This window comes from Aethalodelphis obliquidens, unplaced genomic scaffold, assembly GCF_003676395.1.
Source record: "Aethalodelphis obliquidens isolate GAN/ISIS:26980383/991018 unplaced genomic scaffold, ASM367639v1 scaffold25, whole genome shotgun sequence".
NCBI lineage: Eukaryota > Metazoa > Chordata > Mammalia > Artiodactyla > Delphinidae > Aethalodelphis > Aethalodelphis obliquidens.
In genome coordinates this window covers 9,370,263-9,390,810 of record NW_020837969.1, presented here as the reverse complement: position 1 = coordinate 9,390,810, position 20,548 = coordinate 9,370,263, and the positions used below count along the sequence as shown (strand labels likewise).

Genomic DNA, 20,548 nt, shown 5'->3' with positions numbered 1-20,548 from the left:
CTGTTTTATTTATGAGTTATAAAGAGTTAAAGGAGGCATGCTGTGCAATTTCCAATGTCTCCATATAATTTATTTATTTTGTTTGTATTAAGCTATATTCTTAGCTGGATAAAAGTTCCTCTTAACTATCACATATGTCTGGTGAATATATATCCCTAAACCAATAGTAGTATTTTGTGTGTTAACAGTAATTGCATAATAGGAACACTTACAAGGGAATGACAGGTTGTTTGAATATAGATTCCAGGTTGACAGTTATTTTCCTTTAGTACTTCAAATACCTCTTTCTTTTGGTCTGTATTGTTAAGAAGTCTTCTATCAGGCTAGCTAATATATATCTTCCTTTTTTTAGCTGTTTCTCGGATCTTTTCTCCACCTTTGGTGTCCTTGGGCTTACTAGAATGTGTCTAGGCATGCACTGACCTTTACTAATGCTACTCGAGACACATTAGGCTTTTATTAAATGCAAAATTCACATCATCCAGCAATTCTACTAGAGATTTAGGGGATGTAGAGAACTACTGCTTTCTGTAACCATCACTGCAGAATTATTTTACTTTTATACTGTGTGTATGGAGTAGTTGATAAAAATATAAACTAGTGAAGAAAGAAAGAAAAAAGGAAATGAATCTAAGCGATAACTATGCATATAAATCTATGGCAATATATTTTAAACTATGCATAAAATGGTTTTCTAGAAAATAGAAATTACTAAAATTGACTCAAGGAAACCAATATAGACAAACATACAGAAATATACATCTTATATTTATCAAAATATTTTGAAATTGGTGATAAACTGAAAACAGGACAAATGTCCAACAACAAAAGAATTAAAAGTTCAGTAAATACTGATATGTAAAAAGTCCATAAAAGTACTGCTAAGTGAAAAAAATGTAGAAAACACTATGTTTTTTACTTATCTTACATAAATAATTTCATTTATTAATTCCAATAATTTCCTATAGTTGTTTTTGAATTTTATATCTTTAGGTGGTAGAATTTAATATTTTTTCCATTATGGAGTTTTTAAAATATAACTCACATATATTTATTGAAATAAATAAATAATTGAAAGTTTAGTCTCTGAGATTGGGACCAGGACAATGAGATTCATTTCGAATCATTATTCTGGTGACTGTAGCCAGTGCAACAAGGCAAGACAAAGCCAAAAGATTTGACAAAAAAGGAAACCAATCTTTTATTAATGTAGATAACATGATTGTTCACAAAGAAAAAAATTTTAAACCTAAGAACTCAGAATTAATAAGTGAATTTATTTATACAAGATAAATATAAAAATATAATTTATTTTCACAAGACAGTCACAATTAGAAAGTGAAATAAAAATACTATTTACATTATCATCAAAAAGTGTGCTATAGCTAGGGATAATTCTAGCAAAAGATGTACAAGAGCTCCTCACAGAAAACTATCATTATTGAGGCAAATTATATAAGATCTACATAAATGAGACAATATACTATATCAGAGATCAGAAAATTCAGAACTGGAAATGATGTCAGGTTTCCCTAAGCTGATCTACTGATATAATGTGATTCCAGCTAAAACCCTAGCAACTTCCTTGTAGAAAGTAACAAGTGTTTCTAAAACTCATATGGAAATGCAAAGGGTCAAGAATAGCCATGGCGGGATTTCCCTGGTGGCGCAGTGGTTGGGAGTCCACCTGCCGATGCAGGGGATGCGGGTTCGTGCCCTGGTCCAGGAAGATCCCGCATGCCGCAGAGCATCTGGGCCCGTGAGCCAGGGCCGCTGAGCTTGCGTCCGGAGCCTGTGCTCCGCAGCGGGAGGGGCCACAGCGGTGAGAGGCCCACGTACCACACACAAAAAAAAGAATAGCCATGGCAATCTACATGAAAAAGAACAAAGCTGGAGGAATACAGTACCAGATATCAGTACTTATTAAGTAATTCAGTGATTAAGATAGAAAGGTATTGCACTAGATGGACAAATAGATCAATGTAATGAAGTTCAGAAACAGGCCTATAATTATATAATCATAATTATAATTATCTGGTTTAATAACAAAGGCTGCACTTCAGTTAATGGAGAAAGACTGACTTTCCAACAAATGGTCAATTGAACTGCACTATGGACAAAAGATTCCTTGCATCGTCCTAATACCTTACACAGAAGTTAATTCCAGATGAAATGAAAACATAAATGTGGAAGATAAAATAGATCTCCTATAAAAAAAACTTAAGATAATATTTTTTATAACTTTGGAGGGCAGGATTTCTTAAACTGGACACAAAAACACTAAGAAACCCCCCCACAAAATATTTGATATAACTTAATAAGAAATATACTAACCATAAAAGAAAAATGAGCCAAAATGAATTTGACTCACTGAAACTGAAAACCTGTCTTTACCAAAAGACATCATTATGAAACCAAAAGACCACTGAGTATAAGAATATAGCTGGTGAATATATAATCAACAAAAGATTGCATTCAGATGTATAAAAACTATATACTAATCAAAAGGAAAAGATAGGCATTCCAGTGCAAAAAGAAATGAGCAAAAATCTTCAACTGACATTTATAAAAGAGGATAGTCAAGAGACCAATAAACATATAAAAAAGTGATGGCCTTGATCAGTCACCAAGGAAAAGCAAATTAAAACAACTACACACTAGAATGGCTAAAAGGAAAGACAGTCAATGCTTAGTGCAGGGGAAGGTGAGGTACCTGGGAGTGACCTACACTGTGATGGGAGTGGTGTTGGTTTAACCACTTCGGGAAATCATTTGACAGTATCTACCATAGCTGAGTACAGGTGTACACCTGAGAGAAAAACATGCACACATCCACCAAATAATACATGAAAGCATATCCAACACGACATGATTTGCAATAACCTTAAACTGTGTAAAAACAATTCACACGTCCACCAACACTCAGAATAAATAAGTAAATCATTGTGTATTCATGCAATGGACTAATTTACCTGTATCAGTGGCAGTGAAGGTTGAGGAAATCAAGACACAAAACTAATCACACTGTATCATTCGATTTTTATAAAGTTCAAATTAGGATAGCGATTATCTATCTGAAGTTAGGATAGTGATTATCGTTAAGAATGGATCGTTTAAATGGAGCTCAAAGGGCACAATGTGGGTTTTGATCTGGTTGCTGGTAACAAGGGGTATTTTTATAAACAAGCTGTATACTTATCATTTGGATAGTCTTATGTGCCTATGTTATATGTTAATGAGAAGCTTACATAGACAAAAAAAGATTCACCCTGATGCTGTAAGTTTTGCCATTTGGGAAATACCTTGTATATTCAATAACAACAAAAATGATATAACAAAATTTAAACAGATAAAGAAATGGCCATTTTTCATTCTAAAAAAAATAATTAAAGTCAATATGCAGACACCATACCACTAGGTAGGGAAAGTTTAAAAATTGATTTTAAAAAGTATCATCCTGAAGGAACTGTTAGTCATTTCAGACACAGTCATGAAAGAAAACAAAAACAAAAACATACACTTTGCAATGCACAGTGTCACAAGCTTTAAGAGACGTGAACAAAGCATCAGGTGTGTTTAATTCTGCCTCAAGGTGTCTGGGAAGGGCTTTGTCAGGCAGAGAGAAATAGGAAGGATAATTCAATAAAGAGGATGAGACAAAAAGCTACTGAACAAATACATTCATTAATATGCTAAAAATGTAAAGATACAAAAGTTACAAATATAACAAAAAATGATGCAAAGATTTTTTTCCTACCAGATTGGCAAAGATTATAAACACTTTATCCAGTTTCAGTGACATTGTGGAGACCCTACCTTTTCATATGCTGTTGAAGCCATATCTACTCTTCATAAAAGCAATTTGGTAATAACTATACAAATTTAAATATGCATACACAGCAAGTCCAGCTTTAGAAATTCATTGTAGAAAGTACCCTCGAGGTGATATATTGGGAGGATGGTAGCATGGCTGATAATAGTGAAAAACTGAAAACAACGCAAATATCCCAATAGGGTATAGTTTAAATAAATTATGGTGCATTCAGGCAATAGAATCTTCTTCCATGACTAAACAGAATGAGGTGGAATTACAAGTAAGGATATAAAACTTTGACCATGTTTACTGACTGAAGGAAATCTTCAGAATAATATTAAGGCATGATACTATTTTTCAAAAATAATTAAACAAGTAGATAAACAGATAAATCAAGCTGTATATATATGTATGTATATTATATATATATATGGGTGTGTGTGTGTGTGTTTGCATAAAAAATTATAAAAATATATACCAAATTTTAAACTGTAGTTATATTTTGTGTCTAGGATTATAGCAAACTACTTTTCAGGCTTTTTATCTTTCTGCAACACTTTTCTAGTATTTCAAAAATTGGGAAAATAAATAACTTTGAACGTTATGACAATGAACTTGAATTGATTCTGCACATAATGAGCAGACAAAATACGTACTTTTTTTAAAGGGGGTAAGTGATATGATCAGCTTTATTTGATAGAAATATTTGTATCAAGACACACAAAAATGTCTCAACCATTTGACCCAGAAAGAATTTTCCTGGGAATTTATTCTAAGGTATTAATTATAAAAAGAGGCAAAGCTTTACTTGCAATACTATTTGCCATATTATTATGTATAATATTGAAAATTAGAAATAATGTAAATAACCAAGAGAGACAATAATTAATTATAGACACCCACACTGTAGAATATGCAAAGTCCATGTAAGACATATGTGAACATGGCAACAATGATGTCTAGTATGGGGATAATGCATGCCTTTCTTTTTTATACTTTTGAAGATGTCTAGATATACATTTATTTTTCAGCCATATAAAATTAATAATTGAAAAAAAATAAAACATGTTCCTTAGAGTGGGAGCAGTGGTTGAGAGGCAGCCCTGGCAGGATGGTCAGAGAAGAGGCCCAGTGAGTCATGCTGGTCTGGACTAGGGAAGTAGCAGCAGTACTGGTGGGAGAGCAGACCTGGGGCTCCACGAAGAATTACTGAGATGTGTGATCACAGGAGTGTGGGAAGGAGGGAGGAGCTCGTGACACTAAGAGGCTTGCCTGGATGTCTTGCTATGTAGTGATGACCCTACTTCAGAAGGAAGGAACTGCAGGGCAAACACTGAGTCCAGAGAAGAACACAGATTATTTTCAGGTGAGATAACAAGAATGAAATTCTTGTTGAGGGGTTGACCTTTTAACTGGGCCCCCAAAGATGGGAAGAATCTGGAGGTGAGGCAACAAGGAGAAACTGGGGGGAGCACAGGTCGAGAGAGCTGACAAGGTTGGGATGGGAGACTCATACACGCTTCATCTGTGCTGAAATGTAACGTGCATATGAGCCGTTGCAGGTAAACCTGTAGGGGACCAGACGCCAAGTCGAGAGGGTGTTACAGTTCTGGTTAAGGAGCTTATGTTCGCTGATTAGCAAAGGGGTGGCTCAGAGATGGAGAGGGTGGAGGACGGATTTGGAAGGCTCACTGGGAGAAGATTACAGTAAGAGCCTGGGAAGTAGGAACTGGGAATCACAGATAAGAAGAAAGACAAACAAGGGTAGAGCTGACAAGGGTTTGGCTTGCATGCAACTAATTTTTTCGCAGAGCCTATTATGAAGAAATTTAATGTAGTTCACTAAAAGAATGCTGTGAGACATATATTAATACCTGTTTGTTTGTTTTGTTCAGTTGGGAAAATATTGGAGACTGGTGAGGGAGAAACAAGGAAGAGCAGAAGATAATACTGAAAATTAAAACCTCCAGCCATTCTGAGGAAGACAGGCATTGACAGAAATAGGGAATAAAGAAGTAGAAAGAGGCCCAGGGGGGATGATAATAATCCTGAAATTGGCGTGCCTGCCTTGTGCCTGTGAGGCGTTCATCCCTGGAACAGCAGCCATACCAACGTCCCCACCATCAACTGCTTCTCCTAAGCTCCATTTATGTGTGATTGGAATTTCACTTCCAGTGTTACCACTTTTCAATTCTTTCTACACTTTCATCTTCAATGGCCAGTTCCCTTTTCGATTATCCGTGTTTGTAAAACGCCAAGTGGGTTTATCACTGGGAGACAAGGAAGCAACACGAGGACACACTCTGCTGTCTGTGGCTGAGCTGAGCGCAGCAATCCCCCTCGGGAAGGCGCGTGACGCGATCAGGAACTGGCTGTGACGTGCCTCTGTTGTTTATGCACAGATCTGGGAGCTGAAGGACTAAAAGAGAAGTCTGTCCTTCATGCAATTCTTCACAGTAAGTCTGCAACTGAAATCTGAATCCTGTTTTGGGGCACTGGCGTTGTTTAGCTGAAGCGGGGTAACTGAAATTGCCTGCATGAGGATCTTGCGCCGTGGCGGGTGCCTGCAGGGTTCTCCCTCTCTCTCACTCTGCAGGCAGCTGGTCGGGTTCCCTAAACCCAGCAGCTGCTCCCACAGCCCCAGCTAAGGAGGGCCAGAGCCCAGCCTCAGACACTGGGCAGACTTTGAAGAGCTGCTGCTCTCTTTTCTTTGGATGGCTGGAATTCTCTTGACCGGTTATTTCCTCACCTTACCCACAAAGATAGATGGGATACCCCGCTGTGGCCCTGACAGGAAAGGGGCGTTTGAGGTGCTTCGGTTCCGGGCCCCACGCCTGTCTGTCTTGTCAGCAAAAGACTCCCGACTCATGTTCCCAGCACATTTACTACATGCCGACCTCACGTTTGGAGACAAATGTCCAGTGAAGTGGAATCATTTGCCCGTCCTTCTCCTGCTTAGTCTGTGTCTCACAGCGATCTTGAAGGTTGGTCAAAAATAAATTAAAACATTCCTAGATCTCCAAACCACATCTCCCCCGATCTTTCTACAGCCCATCCAGCCAGATGCAGTGAGATCAGGATCACATCCCACATTTCACTTTCTTTAAAAGTCTGCACGTGGACAGTTTTGACAATCTTGATACACTTTTGATAGGCCTCTCATGTTTTCAATACTGCATGAGCTTTTCTAATAAAATCCCCCTCAACTACACCTCCAAATGCAATTTCCTGGGAACAATTAGGAACAGAAATACTTTCAAAGTGAGTTTTCCAGACAATTACACTTGCAGAAAAGCAATGAAAGCCAGGGAACAACATACACATACGATTATGAAAAACACTGCCTTGATGCTGCTTGCTGAAGATGTTTGTAATGCTGTTCCCTTTATTGTATAAATTACAGCTGTGCTCAGCAGTGAAACACACTGGGTCTCTCGGACACATGCTTACATATAACTCTTAATGTGGCTAAATTTACTGCAGTGTCCTGTGATTAGACTTTTAATTAAATTTAATTCTGGTAACTGCTTTATAGTATGCGTGTTAAAATTACAAACCTCTTCCAGACCCAAGTGCCCTATAACAAAAACTATTTTGGGGTCTTCTATTACCTCGAACAAAAAGTTACAGCAATATGCAATCAGAAATTGCTTTGGACCTCCAAGAAATCAAAATAGGCCCAGTAATAACTGGCCTGAAGTGTTGAAACCAGACCTTTTATAATTTCCGAGATCTTGTTCCTTATTTATTCTTTGACAGTGAAAAACACTGACATTTAAAGAAATCATAATAGAATGTATAGTAATGAATTCCATTTATATTAAGAATTTTTAATACTTAAATTAAACCCTGGGCTCATGTTTATATGACTGATGTATTCCTCATTTTCAAACAAACGATGTAGATAAAATACTGGCTATGATATCAATGAAATAATTCAGTAAACTAAGCTAAAGAATATCCAAACTAAGACCAAGCCCTATTTTTCTTAGCATCAGTACCATTTTAAGCCTAAAATTGTATATTATGTACTTTTAAGTATGTTATTTTCCAAATTGCCATACTAAAAATAGTACATATTTTCTTAATGAAGAGAAATCACCAGAAACATTTTGGGATGAGGTTGAATACCGATGGAGTAAATTAATTACAAGTACTGATGTTTGCTTCTTAACTTCCTTATTATGAAGGGCTTTATGCCTTAAATGAAAAAGATCTGTTTACAAATTGAGTAACTTGAAAGATACCTACAAGAAGAAAAAAATTCCCCAAACAATAAAGTGGTATAGGCAATGTCTTTTTTTTCCTAGAACATTAACGGTTAAATGACAAAGTCAGTTCATGATGCAAAAGCTGTACATTTTTTATTACTTCAACTCATTCTTTATTAATTTCTTTTCTCTGTTCTTACTAAAATGTTAATGAAGTATTACATTCACCTGCAAAGAGTGAATTCATCACTTGGTTTGCATTAGGGGAACAAGTGCTCTTTCCAATTCTTGGGAAACAAATCACAAGGAGATGTGTCAGAAATAGAAACTTTTGAAATCAGCCTAAAAGGAAATATATCCTGTTTATGTAAAGTCATTTTATGAATCACAGATGATTCCTAGGATTTTTCACAATCAAATTCAGTGTAATGGCTTTTGGATTATTCAGATCAAGTGTTCAGGAATTCAAAGTTAAGAAGTAGTATTTAATTCTATTTAGTTCATTGGATAAGTGACTATGTTGATTTTTATGAAGAATACAGACTCTTAAATTCTGTCCCTCAAATATGCCTTATTTGTGTCCCAATGGATCCCTAACTACCTAATTAATCATTTTTCTTAATGACACAAGTTAATTTTTAAATGAGTTATTATAAAATAATGTTTTTTGCAATATTTACATGCTTTAAATTCCTTCCCTTGCTCCCTGTACATAGTAAGAATATTTCTTTTGGAGGGTTTGAAAGTGGTAATAGTTTGTGCCATGTCACTTTAACTCACTCCCAAGATGTAAATGTGATCAAACTTCAAGAAAGTCTGGTGAATTTCAGGGAGGATGGAAGTCACCTGATGAGAAACAGCAACACTGAATGGAATCAGCAGGTCGCCTCACTCCTCCTTGTCCCGTTTCACTTTTTTACTAAGTTATAAAGTTGCAGTATGATAAATTTACTAAGTTTGCTGGGCAAACCTTCTGTGAATAAGGACAAAACCCACTAGTTCATAAATGTTTTCATGTATCCACTTGCCCCAGAAAGAGGTTTCTGCTTTGCACCTGTCTCTTTCAGCTTCTTCACATATTTCAGAGTTGAGTTGCCTGGATTCTTTTAGTCTTTGGTCAGTGCAATAACACAGGGAAGAGGAAAAGGAACAGAGGCACGTGGATTAAGGCTGTTGGGAGGTGGGGTACAGAGTTTTTTAAAAAATTAACTTTCCGGGGAGATTTCAAAAGAATACAATGAAAGAGGAGAGTTAATGGGAGGAGAAAGGGGATTTTATGAGGCGTGACTAAAGAATGTACATTCTCTCCTTGTTCATCAAGATCTATAATTAAAAAACAGCTTATTTTGAAATTACTTTTTGCTTTACCGTACTGTGGTTTTGACACAGCCTTTTGACTGGCACATGGAGAATTTTACTTTTTGTTGGTTTACTTGTTAATTAAAAAAATTACCATCATTTAGGACTATCGACTGAAATAGAGTAATACTTTCTGTTGAAATGTTTGCACAATTATCTGAGATTTTTCATGATTTTCTGTTATACGTGTAACTTTAGATTGGAATACTTTCTTGGTCTCCTTCAAACTTACTTTGGAATATCATAAAATAATCACACACCTCTTCCACCTCTATATGCAGAACCTTTTCAATATAACTGATTCTCTTCCCATTAAGGGGTAGATTGTATTTCTTCAAACTTTATCTTGCCCCTGAGACCTGCTTTGGCAGATGGCACATCAGCAAATGTGATGCAAGCAAAAGTTTGCAAAGTCTCCATCTCTTGCTTCGAGGAACCTTCTACCATCATTAGTTTCCTGAAGGAACAGACCTGGAGTGGAGAGACCCCAGCCTTTAACCATCCAGCTGAGCCCCCCAAACCTGCATGAGGCCCTCCTAGACCACCCACCCCAACCAACCAGAACTGCCTGGGCAACCCACAAAGACATGAGCACATACATCATCGTTTGCAGCAACTAAGTTTCGGGGGCCCACTTGTTACGCAGCCAAAGCTAACTGAGGTACTTACTTTTTTTATCTTTACTATGGATGGCTTAACACAAATTTTCAAAGGAATACCAAAGTGAGCATGCAAACCAACAAAAACCTTGGCCATGTGTTTACATTTTCTTCTTTAACTCAGAAACTTAAATCTAATAGTGGGTAATAATGGATGTACCACTATCTCCACCACAAGAATAGGAGCCATGCTTCTATTCTCAAATCACTGAAACCCAATAAAACAAGTACCTGATGGTCTTTCCCGGGTCCGCCTCTACAACCCAGGTGCAGTGGAGGTTGTTGTCGTATGGAGCGGGGTAGCCAGGAGACAAGATGCGTCCTGAAGTGGCAGCGTGGATCTGACCGCCACATTCCGCTGAAAGGGATACAGAAACACAGGGAAGTTTACTCCAGGCATTAGAGGCTTCCTGTAACTACCTTTAAAAGCCCAAACCATCACGTCTGTGTTGTACACACAGGAAAACAATCACAGCCATCTGTTTGTCCCTGTCATTGCTTTCCTTTACTTGTTCCCTAGCATTATCTTGATGGAAAGGCAGTATCCTCTGTGCAAAGTCAAGAGAATAAAACAGTGAAACACTGTGTTATATTTCTAATAATAATTCTGTGCAGATAGCCTCAATAAAATAGTACTAGGAGATCTGTCTTTCCTACCTAAAAAAAGAAAAAAAACAAACACACACACTCACACAAATATTAGGAATACATAAAAACCCATACTGGAGAGAGAGCAGTGGAAATCCTTCCCCCTTCCTCTGTAAGAACTAAGTCAGAGCATATGCATGGGCCTCCAGCTCTCATTGTGCACTTGTAAGTAACTCACCTACACAGGAGGGCAGTGGTCTGTCCCACACTCTCCGGTCACCACTCAGACAGGTCAGAGTGTTGCCGCCGTGCATGGCGTAGCCTGGGTTACAGCTGTACAGAACCACCGTGTCCGTGAAGTGGCCTTCATCCCGGATCCTGTAGCCATAGTTAGGGATCCCCGGATCCTCACATTTCACTAGGTCAAAACCTATGAGAAAAGAAGGAAGGAATTAGCAGAAAAATGTAACAGTGGCGTCTATATTGGCGTTAAAATATCGATGAAATAGACCAGGTTGTCAAATGTCCCTTGAAGTGTAGAAAGAAAAAGAAGACTCTGAATTTAAAAATGGGGAAATACATGTGAGTCTTGATTGGGTTTATCTGTTAACCATTGGTTGTTTCTTGGAGTTCGATCACTTTATTTGTTCCTATCTATTGATATACTTACAAGTGAAACTGAGCAGGACCATGGCCTCCACCTGCCTTTTGTCTGTAGAAAACTTTAGCCAAAGAAAAAGTTTAATCGGAGAAGTGAGAAAATGCAGAAAGAAAGGAAAGCATTCAAACAGGACAAAATAATAACAGTTTAGTCATTAAGCAAAGTCAAGGACCTTTAGTTCCTCCTCAAGGGCTATAGATAATATTCAGAGTCATATCCTTTGAGCTGTTATGTAGATACTGAAACCCCTACCAGGTGGAAGAAGTTAACTACATCATGACCAGACTGCAGCCATGACACAAGCCGCCACAATTCTGAGAACTGGCCTCAAAGAAATGTTAACAAACTGACCCTGGAACTGAAGACTAACTACTTAAAACAGTCAAGATGACGCTGATCATGACCAATTTCAAGATGGCAGTCGGAGCTGACTGTGCTGTTTCTGCACATAGCTCCCTCCCTCCACCTATAAAAGCTCTTGCCCGCTGGTTGTCACGGGGCAGTCAGCCTTTGGATACAAGTCCACCTTCTCCCCCAGTTACCAGCCTCTGGAATAAAGCAAACTTTCCTTTCCACCAATCTTGCCTTTCGAGGATTAGCCTTCAAGTGGCGAGCAGCTAGACCCCACTTTGAGTAACACAAGGAGATTCTAAAGAGTTCCAAACTGTCATCAGGTAATCCATATGTCCAGCCAGCCTTCTGGATTCTCCAGTGAGCTTCACGTATGCCTTTCCTGTGTCCACATCCCCTCTTTGTCACACCTGGGACCTTCCAGCAGGGCCACCCCTCGCTGCCACCTGGTGCTTATCAGGGTCTTTACTGCCTGTGCTCACTCGAGCCCCCGCCCCCAGGCCCACTTCCTCTAAAACTCCCAGATCTCAAGCTTCTCGGGAAGTTAACAAGTCCTTTCTGCTCATGGGAGCCGGGCTCTCTGTCCCACCTGCTGTGGTCCCAAGGGCCAGGGTGAGAGACTCCTAAGTCCCTCTGTGTACAGCAGAAACCCCAGAATGAGTCATGGTAATGACTTCATCAAGCTAAGCTCTGAGACTCAAAGAAACAGATGATAGAAATGAAGATTTAGCCTCTGCGTTACTGAGAACCGTACGTTGCTTTTGCATGAGGCAATAATTTAAGGCCATCTGTGAAGACAGCTCTACACTAACAAATCTCTCTCCTCATATCATGATGCAAATTTTGACCATTTAAAAAAGTAGAGCTGGAAACTTGAGGCACCACATGGGATCACATCTATTTCCACCTAACTTTGACATTTTCCTTTTCACAAAAATAAATAAATAAAATTTTAAAAAGTGAACGTGTGATTTTGCTAAGTCTGCCTGTCAAATTTGCATTCTGAGTCCTTTCCATTGAGGAAGATATACCTTTAAATTCACACTATCATCTACCCTCATAATATCTACATAATCAAGATTGAGTTCTTCAGGTTTGTATATGGGAGGGAAATGAGTACACATTTGGTAATTTACATACAATTGCCAAGAAAAGTTTCCCTCTTTACAGTTTCCTTCTATAAAATGTCAGTCTTTACCTACTGTGCCTTTACAAGAACTCTCTGTTTATCTATTTAAGAAATGCAAATAGTTGTAATTCAAGATGCCCAGAAGGAGGGATTTCCCTGGTGGCGCAGTGGTTAAGAATCTGCCTGCCAATGCAGCGGACACGGGTTCAATCTCTGGTCTGGGAAGATCCCACATGCCGCAGACCAGCTAAGCCCGTGAGCCACAACTACTGAGCCTGCACTCTAGAGCCTGCGAGCCAAATTACTGAGCCCACATGCCACAACTACTGAAGCCCATATGCCTAGAGCACGTGCTCCACAACAAGAGATGCCACCACAATGAGAAGCCCTCGCACCGCTATGAAGAGCAGGCCCTGCTCACCACAACTAGAGAAAGCCAGTGCACAGCAACGAAGACCCAGTGCAGCCTAAAATAAATAAAATTAATTTTAAAATAATTTTTAAATATATTTTTAAAAAAAAAGATGCCCAGAAAGAAAGTGCGTAACAGTATGTCAATTTCAGCACGAAACAAGGATATTTTAAATTACCACGAAGGGGATCGAAATTAAGGGGAAGGGCCCCAGTCACATAGGGTTTCAGGGCTCATGCAAATATCTGACAAGGCTAGTCTGACGCATAGTCCCAGCACCACCGGGAAAGGAAGCGAGCTTCTGAACTCGCTTAGGACAAACAACCACCCTTGCTCACGTGCTGCAGACTGCAGGTTATTTAGCCCTAGCTTTTCTTTGTACAGAACGGAAAGAGGAAGCAAGTCTTTGTTGTTACTGCTTTACTTGGTTTGGGGCTTGGAAGAGACAGCATCAGAGCAGTGCTTTTGAAAGCACCGCTGCCCATGGTGACAAGGACCGGAAGCCACTGCTGGCTGGAGCAGAATGACAAGCTGGAGTGATGGCTGGAGTAGGGCTCCACTAACAATGGTAATAATAACCAATGTTTCAAACTGTTTCACCATTTGGAAGTCAAATTAGGTATCTAAGTATCAAGTGTCAGTGGTGCATAAAATTGGACATATGCAGGAGACAAAATCCATGTCTCAAAATTATGAACAGAAAGAGTCAAACATCTATCCCTTTTGTTTGTACCCCTGTGACAGAAACCTGGGTGAAGTAAAACCTACATGAGAGGTGCCAAGCTCAAGTGCTAATGGGGCCATGCAGGTCTTACCAACGCAGAGCGAGGCCGTGCAGGACAGCAGCCCAGGAGACAGTGACGACCTGCTGTCCTGCTGAAATTCACACTCCCTCTGACCCAAGCTTCTGATTTTTCTAGGAGCACCTGAAACCTGGATTTTTTAAGTTTATAAAATGCTTGTTGAATAAATACCTATTTTGGAAATGGAGATGTTTAAAATCCAGGATTAGATTGTGAAAGCTAGACGTAAATAACTTTAAAAGATATTGATAATTTCTCAGTTTTTGGTGAAGGCTGAGACTCACTTCTGAAGAGTCGGCAATATTCCATCTAATTTTTTAAGACTAAACTTTGAAACACACAGAACTTCTGAGGATGATTAAGGGGTGGACAAAGAAATGGTCCAGCTGACTTGCCAGAGACCTTTTATTCTGACAGTGAATTATTTCCTGGTTACACAGAAGAGTTTGTTATGAAAGACTGTCCTCCCTGGAGATTGATGCCTATAAAAGATAAAGTAATGACATTGACTTTCCTGGCGATTTACGTGCTGTCTCATTAGCCATCCACTTCACAGATAAACACTCATGCTTAAAGGTTATCCAGACTTTCCCTCTAAGTTCAGAGAGCATGGCTTTTAAAGTTTTCCATCAAACAAGTTATCAAAGTTCTAAAACCCCCAAATCTTATATTAAAATTAGCTTGAAGAAACGTTTTCCTCTGCCCCAAAGCCTGCATTAAAACCTTTTTGGAGGAAGGAAGGAAGAAACATTGAAAAACGAACAAGTAAACACAGATGTACCAATAAAAATGACTGCTAAACTTTGTGTTGAATTATTATAAAAATGTCTGTTTTATTGCTTTTTCTATCACTCAGTCTTGAAAGATTTTGTTTTCCAAACCACACCTCATCATGCAGAGTTGAGCCAAGCTGTTTTTTTTTTTAACATCTTTACTGGAGTATAATTGCTTTACAATGGTGTGTTAGTTTCTGCTTTACAGTAAAATGAATCAGCTATACATATACATATATCCCCCCATATCTCCTCCTTCTTGCATCTCCCTCCCACCCTCCCTAACCCACCCCTCTAGGTGGTCATAAAGCACTGAGCTGATCTCCCTGAGCTATGAGCCAAGCTATTTTTGAAAGGGCAGTTACTCTTCCCACTACCAGCTGTCCTGTTTTTCTTATGATTCCATTTATTGTTTTTTCAAAAGATCAGTTAAGTCCTTGACAATATCGTGAAATATGTTATTTTGTAAAAAGTCCTACACTTGATTCCTAAGTGCCTGAAGCTTCTAGACCTACCTAAAGTCATTATATGCAATATATTCCTGTTCTTTTTTTTTTTTTTTTTTTTTGGCGGTATGTGGGCCTCTCACTGTTGTGGCCTCTCCCGTTGTGGAGCACAGGTTCTGGACGCACAGGCTCAGTGGCCGTGGCTCACGGGCCCAGCCGCTCTGCGGCATGTGGGATCTTCCCGGACTGGGGCACGAACTCGTGTCCCCTGCATCGGCAGGCGGACTCTCAACCACTGCGCCACCAGGGAAGCCCAATATATTCCTCTTCTTGTCAGAAACTTGAAAAGTGTTTATTATCTTTATTTATTATTTTGATATTCCCAAGTTTAGTTTTCCAACTCAGTGAAGGGAGCTTTGTTTGTTCAAAACTTCTGACAGGGTTTAATAATTCATGCACAGTTACAGGCAGTATCATAGACATTTATTCCTAGAGGAAGCATTCAATCAACATCTTGAAAGGATTAGAGAAGGAGCTCTAGAAACCCCAAATTTGTTTCTTGTTGCTTGTGCAGTGAACCAGTTTGATGCTTGGACTCAGTCTGTCCACACGCAGTAGATACACAGCCCCTCTGCAGCCTCTCTCTTCACAAACTGAATGACAGTCATTTCAATTAAGCTCTGCTTGCTATGTGGTTAGGGTGTAATATTATCATTGTCTCTTAAAAATTTCAACGCTGCTTTTAAACATTGGTGAAATAAGTTGAATCGATGTATAACAGCAGAGTTCTTCAATGACAATATAAAGTTTTGTGCTGTTGATTTTGTGTCCCTTTCAGGAAAAATATTTTTCTGTAGTTATTAAAAAATCTCAAAAATTATTTTCTTAGATTTATATTTAGATCTACAAAGATAGTCCTCCAAAGAAGAGATACTTCCACTTTAACTTGAATCTAAAAGACTTTAAATTAAAAAAAATTTTTTTAAATTTATTTATTTTATTTATTTATTTTTGACTGCATTGGGTCTTCGTTGCTGAGTGCAGGCTTTACTCTAGTTGTAGCAAGCGGGGGCTACTCTTTGTTGTGGTGCGCAGGCTTCTCATTGCAGTGGCTTCTCTTGTTGCAGAGCACGGCTCTAGGTGGGTGGGCTTCGGTAGTTGTGGCATGTGGGCTTCAGTAGCTGTGGCTCATGGGCTCTAGAGCACAGACTCAGTAGTTGTGGCACATGGGCTTAGTTGCTCTGCAGCATGTGGGATCTTCCCGGACCAGGGATTGAAACCATTTCCCCTGTGTTGGCAGGCGGATTCTTAACCACAGCGCTATCAGGGAAGTCTCTGAATCTAAAAGACTTTAAAATGATCACTCTTAAGCCTGCTATAGAATAATGGTTTAAAAATACAGAGAAGTTATCCTTTTTTATCTTGAAGCCAGTAGCCTGCCACAAATCAGTGTATAAATACCGATTTTCTGTATTTTCTTTAAGCCATAGAAACGTTAAGAAGATTAAATCAAGTTATTTGTTTCAAAACATTACCTATTAAGAATTGCAATTGTTGCTTGAAACGATTTAGTAATTCTAGTTCTTTCTGTTTTCCACTGATTTCTTCGTAGTCACATAAGCAGCAAAGATGCTCTGAACAAAATGTTCTAGTCAAAACAAGCTCCCAACATCAGGCAGATGAAAATTATTACTCCATCTCTTTTGCGGTAATTATCCAGTCTTAATGTTTTTAAGGATTAAATCCTATATCTCTTTAAAGTCTAACAAAATATTAGTTTTATAAGAGACTTCCACTTAACTCTCAAGTGTTTGGACTAGTTCTTATCTTCAAAATCAAGCACTTATGTTTGAAAAGAAGCTGCTGTAGATTTAATCCACTTCATACACCCAAGATGAACCGTGAGGGTCGCAGTCATGTGAACTCTTCGTCCTCCATCCGAGGGACTCTTGAGAAATTACCTTCATGCTCAGGTGAGCTATGAGTACACGACTTACAAAGAATCCTTATCATTTAAGAATCTCTGATATCTTCTCCTATGAACCACTGATAAAGCCTTGCATGCTTATAGAAACATTATCTCATAACTTTACCTAAGACTTAATTCAACTTGACTAATGTACTTCTTTGTAAAAAAATTAAGTTAGTAATCTAAGAAAGGCTGCCATATGCAAAAACAGCAACAACAGCTCATTTTCATTCAGTAAAAGAAGAACTGTTAAAAATTCCTTTTTATTAACTTCCTTTATTTGCAGTTACCTAGAAAAAATTGTATTCGGGAGGAGAGCACTGCTAAAACTAATTTTTGTGGTTCACGTGAGAAGTTCATTAACAGGGAATTTCATGAAGTATTTGATTAATTCATGTTTTTAAATGCAACTCTCATTATTTAAGAATGAAATTCTGGGTGAAGTATTTGTGTGTGTGTGTGTGTGTGTGTGTGTGTGTTTGATTTTTAAATTATCTATTAAATTATGTATCTGTGCTGTTTGTTTAGCCATGTCTGTTATTGATTTCAAATTGGGTTTTTTTGTTCAGCTTTTTTTTTTCATTTAACCCATTTCTTTTCCCCACGTGCTAAGTTTTATTACTGCTGCTATTATTTTGTGATTATGTCAGCCACCCCTGTGGAAAGACACTCTGAATTTTACCCAAATAGCATTAATCATAAGGATGGTGGTAATTTTTAAACGGAAAAGCTTAAAAGAGCTCAGAACTTCTGAGCTTCAGAGTGAAAAACAAAACTAGACAAAACAAAACCCTGTAAAAGTCCAGAATGAGAATCATATAACCAAAGAAATTATCTATTTTTTCTGGAACCATGTTCGTTTTTATCACACATGTCACTAAGATATCATAAAGCAAGGTAATCACAGCTAGGAATTCCAGGAGTCCATCTTGAAATGTTGTGTAATTCTGAATATATTATATAATTCCAAAACAAATCTTTAATGTTGACTATACTCTGAGTTTGAGTAGAGCTACCCAGTGGTTCCAATTGTTAACACCAGTTCTGAGAAGGCTTCCTGGAAGAATTCGTAGTATTCACCTTCTCACAGATCTTTAACACTATACACACCTATTGGTCCGTGTAGAGGACATTTAAAGCTGATGGTTCAGGGAACTTGGGGCAAGATCAGGATGAGGCATCTGCACGAAAATGGATGGATGAAGGCATTTTACTCTGAATCAGTTTTTAAACACATCCAAAGGGTGAATATTATTCTAATACACACTATGGTAAGAACATATAATCAGAGCATTGTCCAAATTTCCAGACACATTTAGTATCACTTCTGGGGCTTTATTAGATGTTGTGAGAAGTACTGAATGAAACATGGCCCCTTATCTTCCATAGTCTAGTTAATTACACAGATAGGAAAATAAGTATTTTAAAAAGAATAGATGTTACAGTAGAGGTTCCTGTGAAGGTTGAGAGGGGCACCAAAGGAAGCAGGAGTGTTGGGATAAGACCTGAGCTGGTCCAGAAGCCTAGTCGGTGTCGGGAGTGATAAAACTAGAGGGAGAAACTCCAGGTAAAGTCTTCACAGATGCATGGGAGTTCGGAAGAATGTGGTGTATCTTGGAGTGCAGAACAATTTCTGGGAGCATCCGTATTTGCTGAAGCTTCGTTTTAAGCATGTGGAGGTGGAGTGGGAATAGGACTGAAGAGAAGACAGAGTGGATATGGGCGAGAAGGGAAAGGGCTGGATTGGAGCCCAGGGAGTTGAGACCGAGTCAGTATGTAACAGGGTCGTGGAGAAGCCAGGGCAGCTGCACAGAAAGTCACTCAAATATATCTGCACTTCAGAGAGATAATCAGTAGTCCTATAGAGTATGGACTGGAGTGAGAAAAAAAGGCAGGAAAACAAAAAGATATTTAGTGCTGAAAGGTAGGTTGTAGCAGGGGATACATGGTAGTGGATGAGGTAAGATTATGTGTGTGTGTGAAGCTTGCAAACATTTTATCAGGTGGAGGGAGCTTGAGAGGTGACTGGAGGCTGCAGAGAGATGGTCTGTGAAGAGAGAAGACAAGAGAGGGAACGAGCTGGTATGAGAGAGGTAGGGCTTGCATGTCAGGCAGAAAACAGAAGAATCAACATCATCAACTTGTAACATTGGTGTCGTCTCATTACAGATCCAGTGAATTTATCCAGGAAAACAAGAAAATCCTTCATCAACAACTTCTTCCATGAAATAATTAAAAACAAACAAGATTTGCAAAATTTTGAGACAAGAACAAGAAGGTACCAGGCCTTAGAGAGCTTACTGTCCAACACAGGAATCAGATATAATAACAAATAACAACAGATTGTGATGAGTATCCAAGCAATAGAAATACATAAAATATGAGTCAACATGGACATAATCCTAACAAATGCATATTTCTGTTCTCTGTTGTCCTGGGCCCCTATTCTTTATTAGTTTTTCTACTTTTTCTTAATTATTTCTGTTCTGTTGTATTCACTTCTTTTTATATTGGAGGTTAATAATAGTAGGACATGCACAGAATATTTTTTTAACAGGAACATCTGTAAAGTTTTATAAGGATGGCTCCTTTCACCAAACAGAATGAGCCTCAAGTTATCTGATAAATACTAATGTTTGTCTGGCACAACTACTGAATCTGTTCAGATGATCCATGTCCTTTACACATTTTAGTTTTAAGCAAAAATTTTTTCATGTTGACATAAATACCGCTACTCTGATTGTAAATGTAAGCTATTAATACTCTTCTCCCAAAATGTATTTTTAATCATGATTCCTACCTGATGATGAAGGTAGTAAATTATAAACAGTAGCTTAGTCTAGTAATATTACTTTTTTACGGATAAAATGTGTTGGAGAGTATAATTTCTCAGTATAATTTTTAACCCACTACGTTAATAGGTATAAAGTGAAAAAAATGAGATAATTTCACTAATATAGTTAGGAACATAAATCTGGAGCATCTTGTCTTCTGACCTACAACCTTAATTCATTAATTAAATCACCTAGTTGACATGCATATATAAAGTGCCTACTGTGTGTCATGCATTCTACTAGGTGCTGAAGATAAAAAATTAATTAACCTCAGTCCTGCCCCACCAGGAGCTCACAATCTGTACAGGAAGAAAAACAACAGTTAATATCATACATCTTAAAGGGACACCCAGTCATTAATTGAACACACGCTTGTTAAGCACTTACTATGTGGTAAGTCTCACACGACACTGCACTGTGGTTGCATGTGCAGGCAGAGCCTGGCCCTCAGGGCTCAGAGCTCCATCGGCAGCGATACTCTCACACCAACAAGTGCTTAAGGAGAACGGAATGGACAAACATCGACGTTTCAGGTGCGG

General features: G+C 38.4%; 1 protein-coding gene across 1 annotated transcript in view; it reads right to left on the bottom strand.

Annotated features, from left to right (window-relative positions):
* Positions 1 to 20,548, bottom strand: part of CSMD1 (CUB and Sushi multiple domains 1) — a 1,488,158-nt gene that overhangs the window by 240,502 nt on the left and 1,227,108 nt on the right. The window contains exons 25-26 of the mRNA XM_027123007.1: positions 10,870 to 11,061; positions 10,275 to 10,401 (exon numbers count right to left, since the gene is read on the bottom strand). Coding sequence (XP_026978808.1) covers positions 10,275 to 10,401; positions 10,870 to 11,061 — 319 coding nt within the window. The remainder of the gene's footprint in view (positions 1 to 10,274; positions 10,402 to 10,869; positions 11,062 to 20,548) is intronic.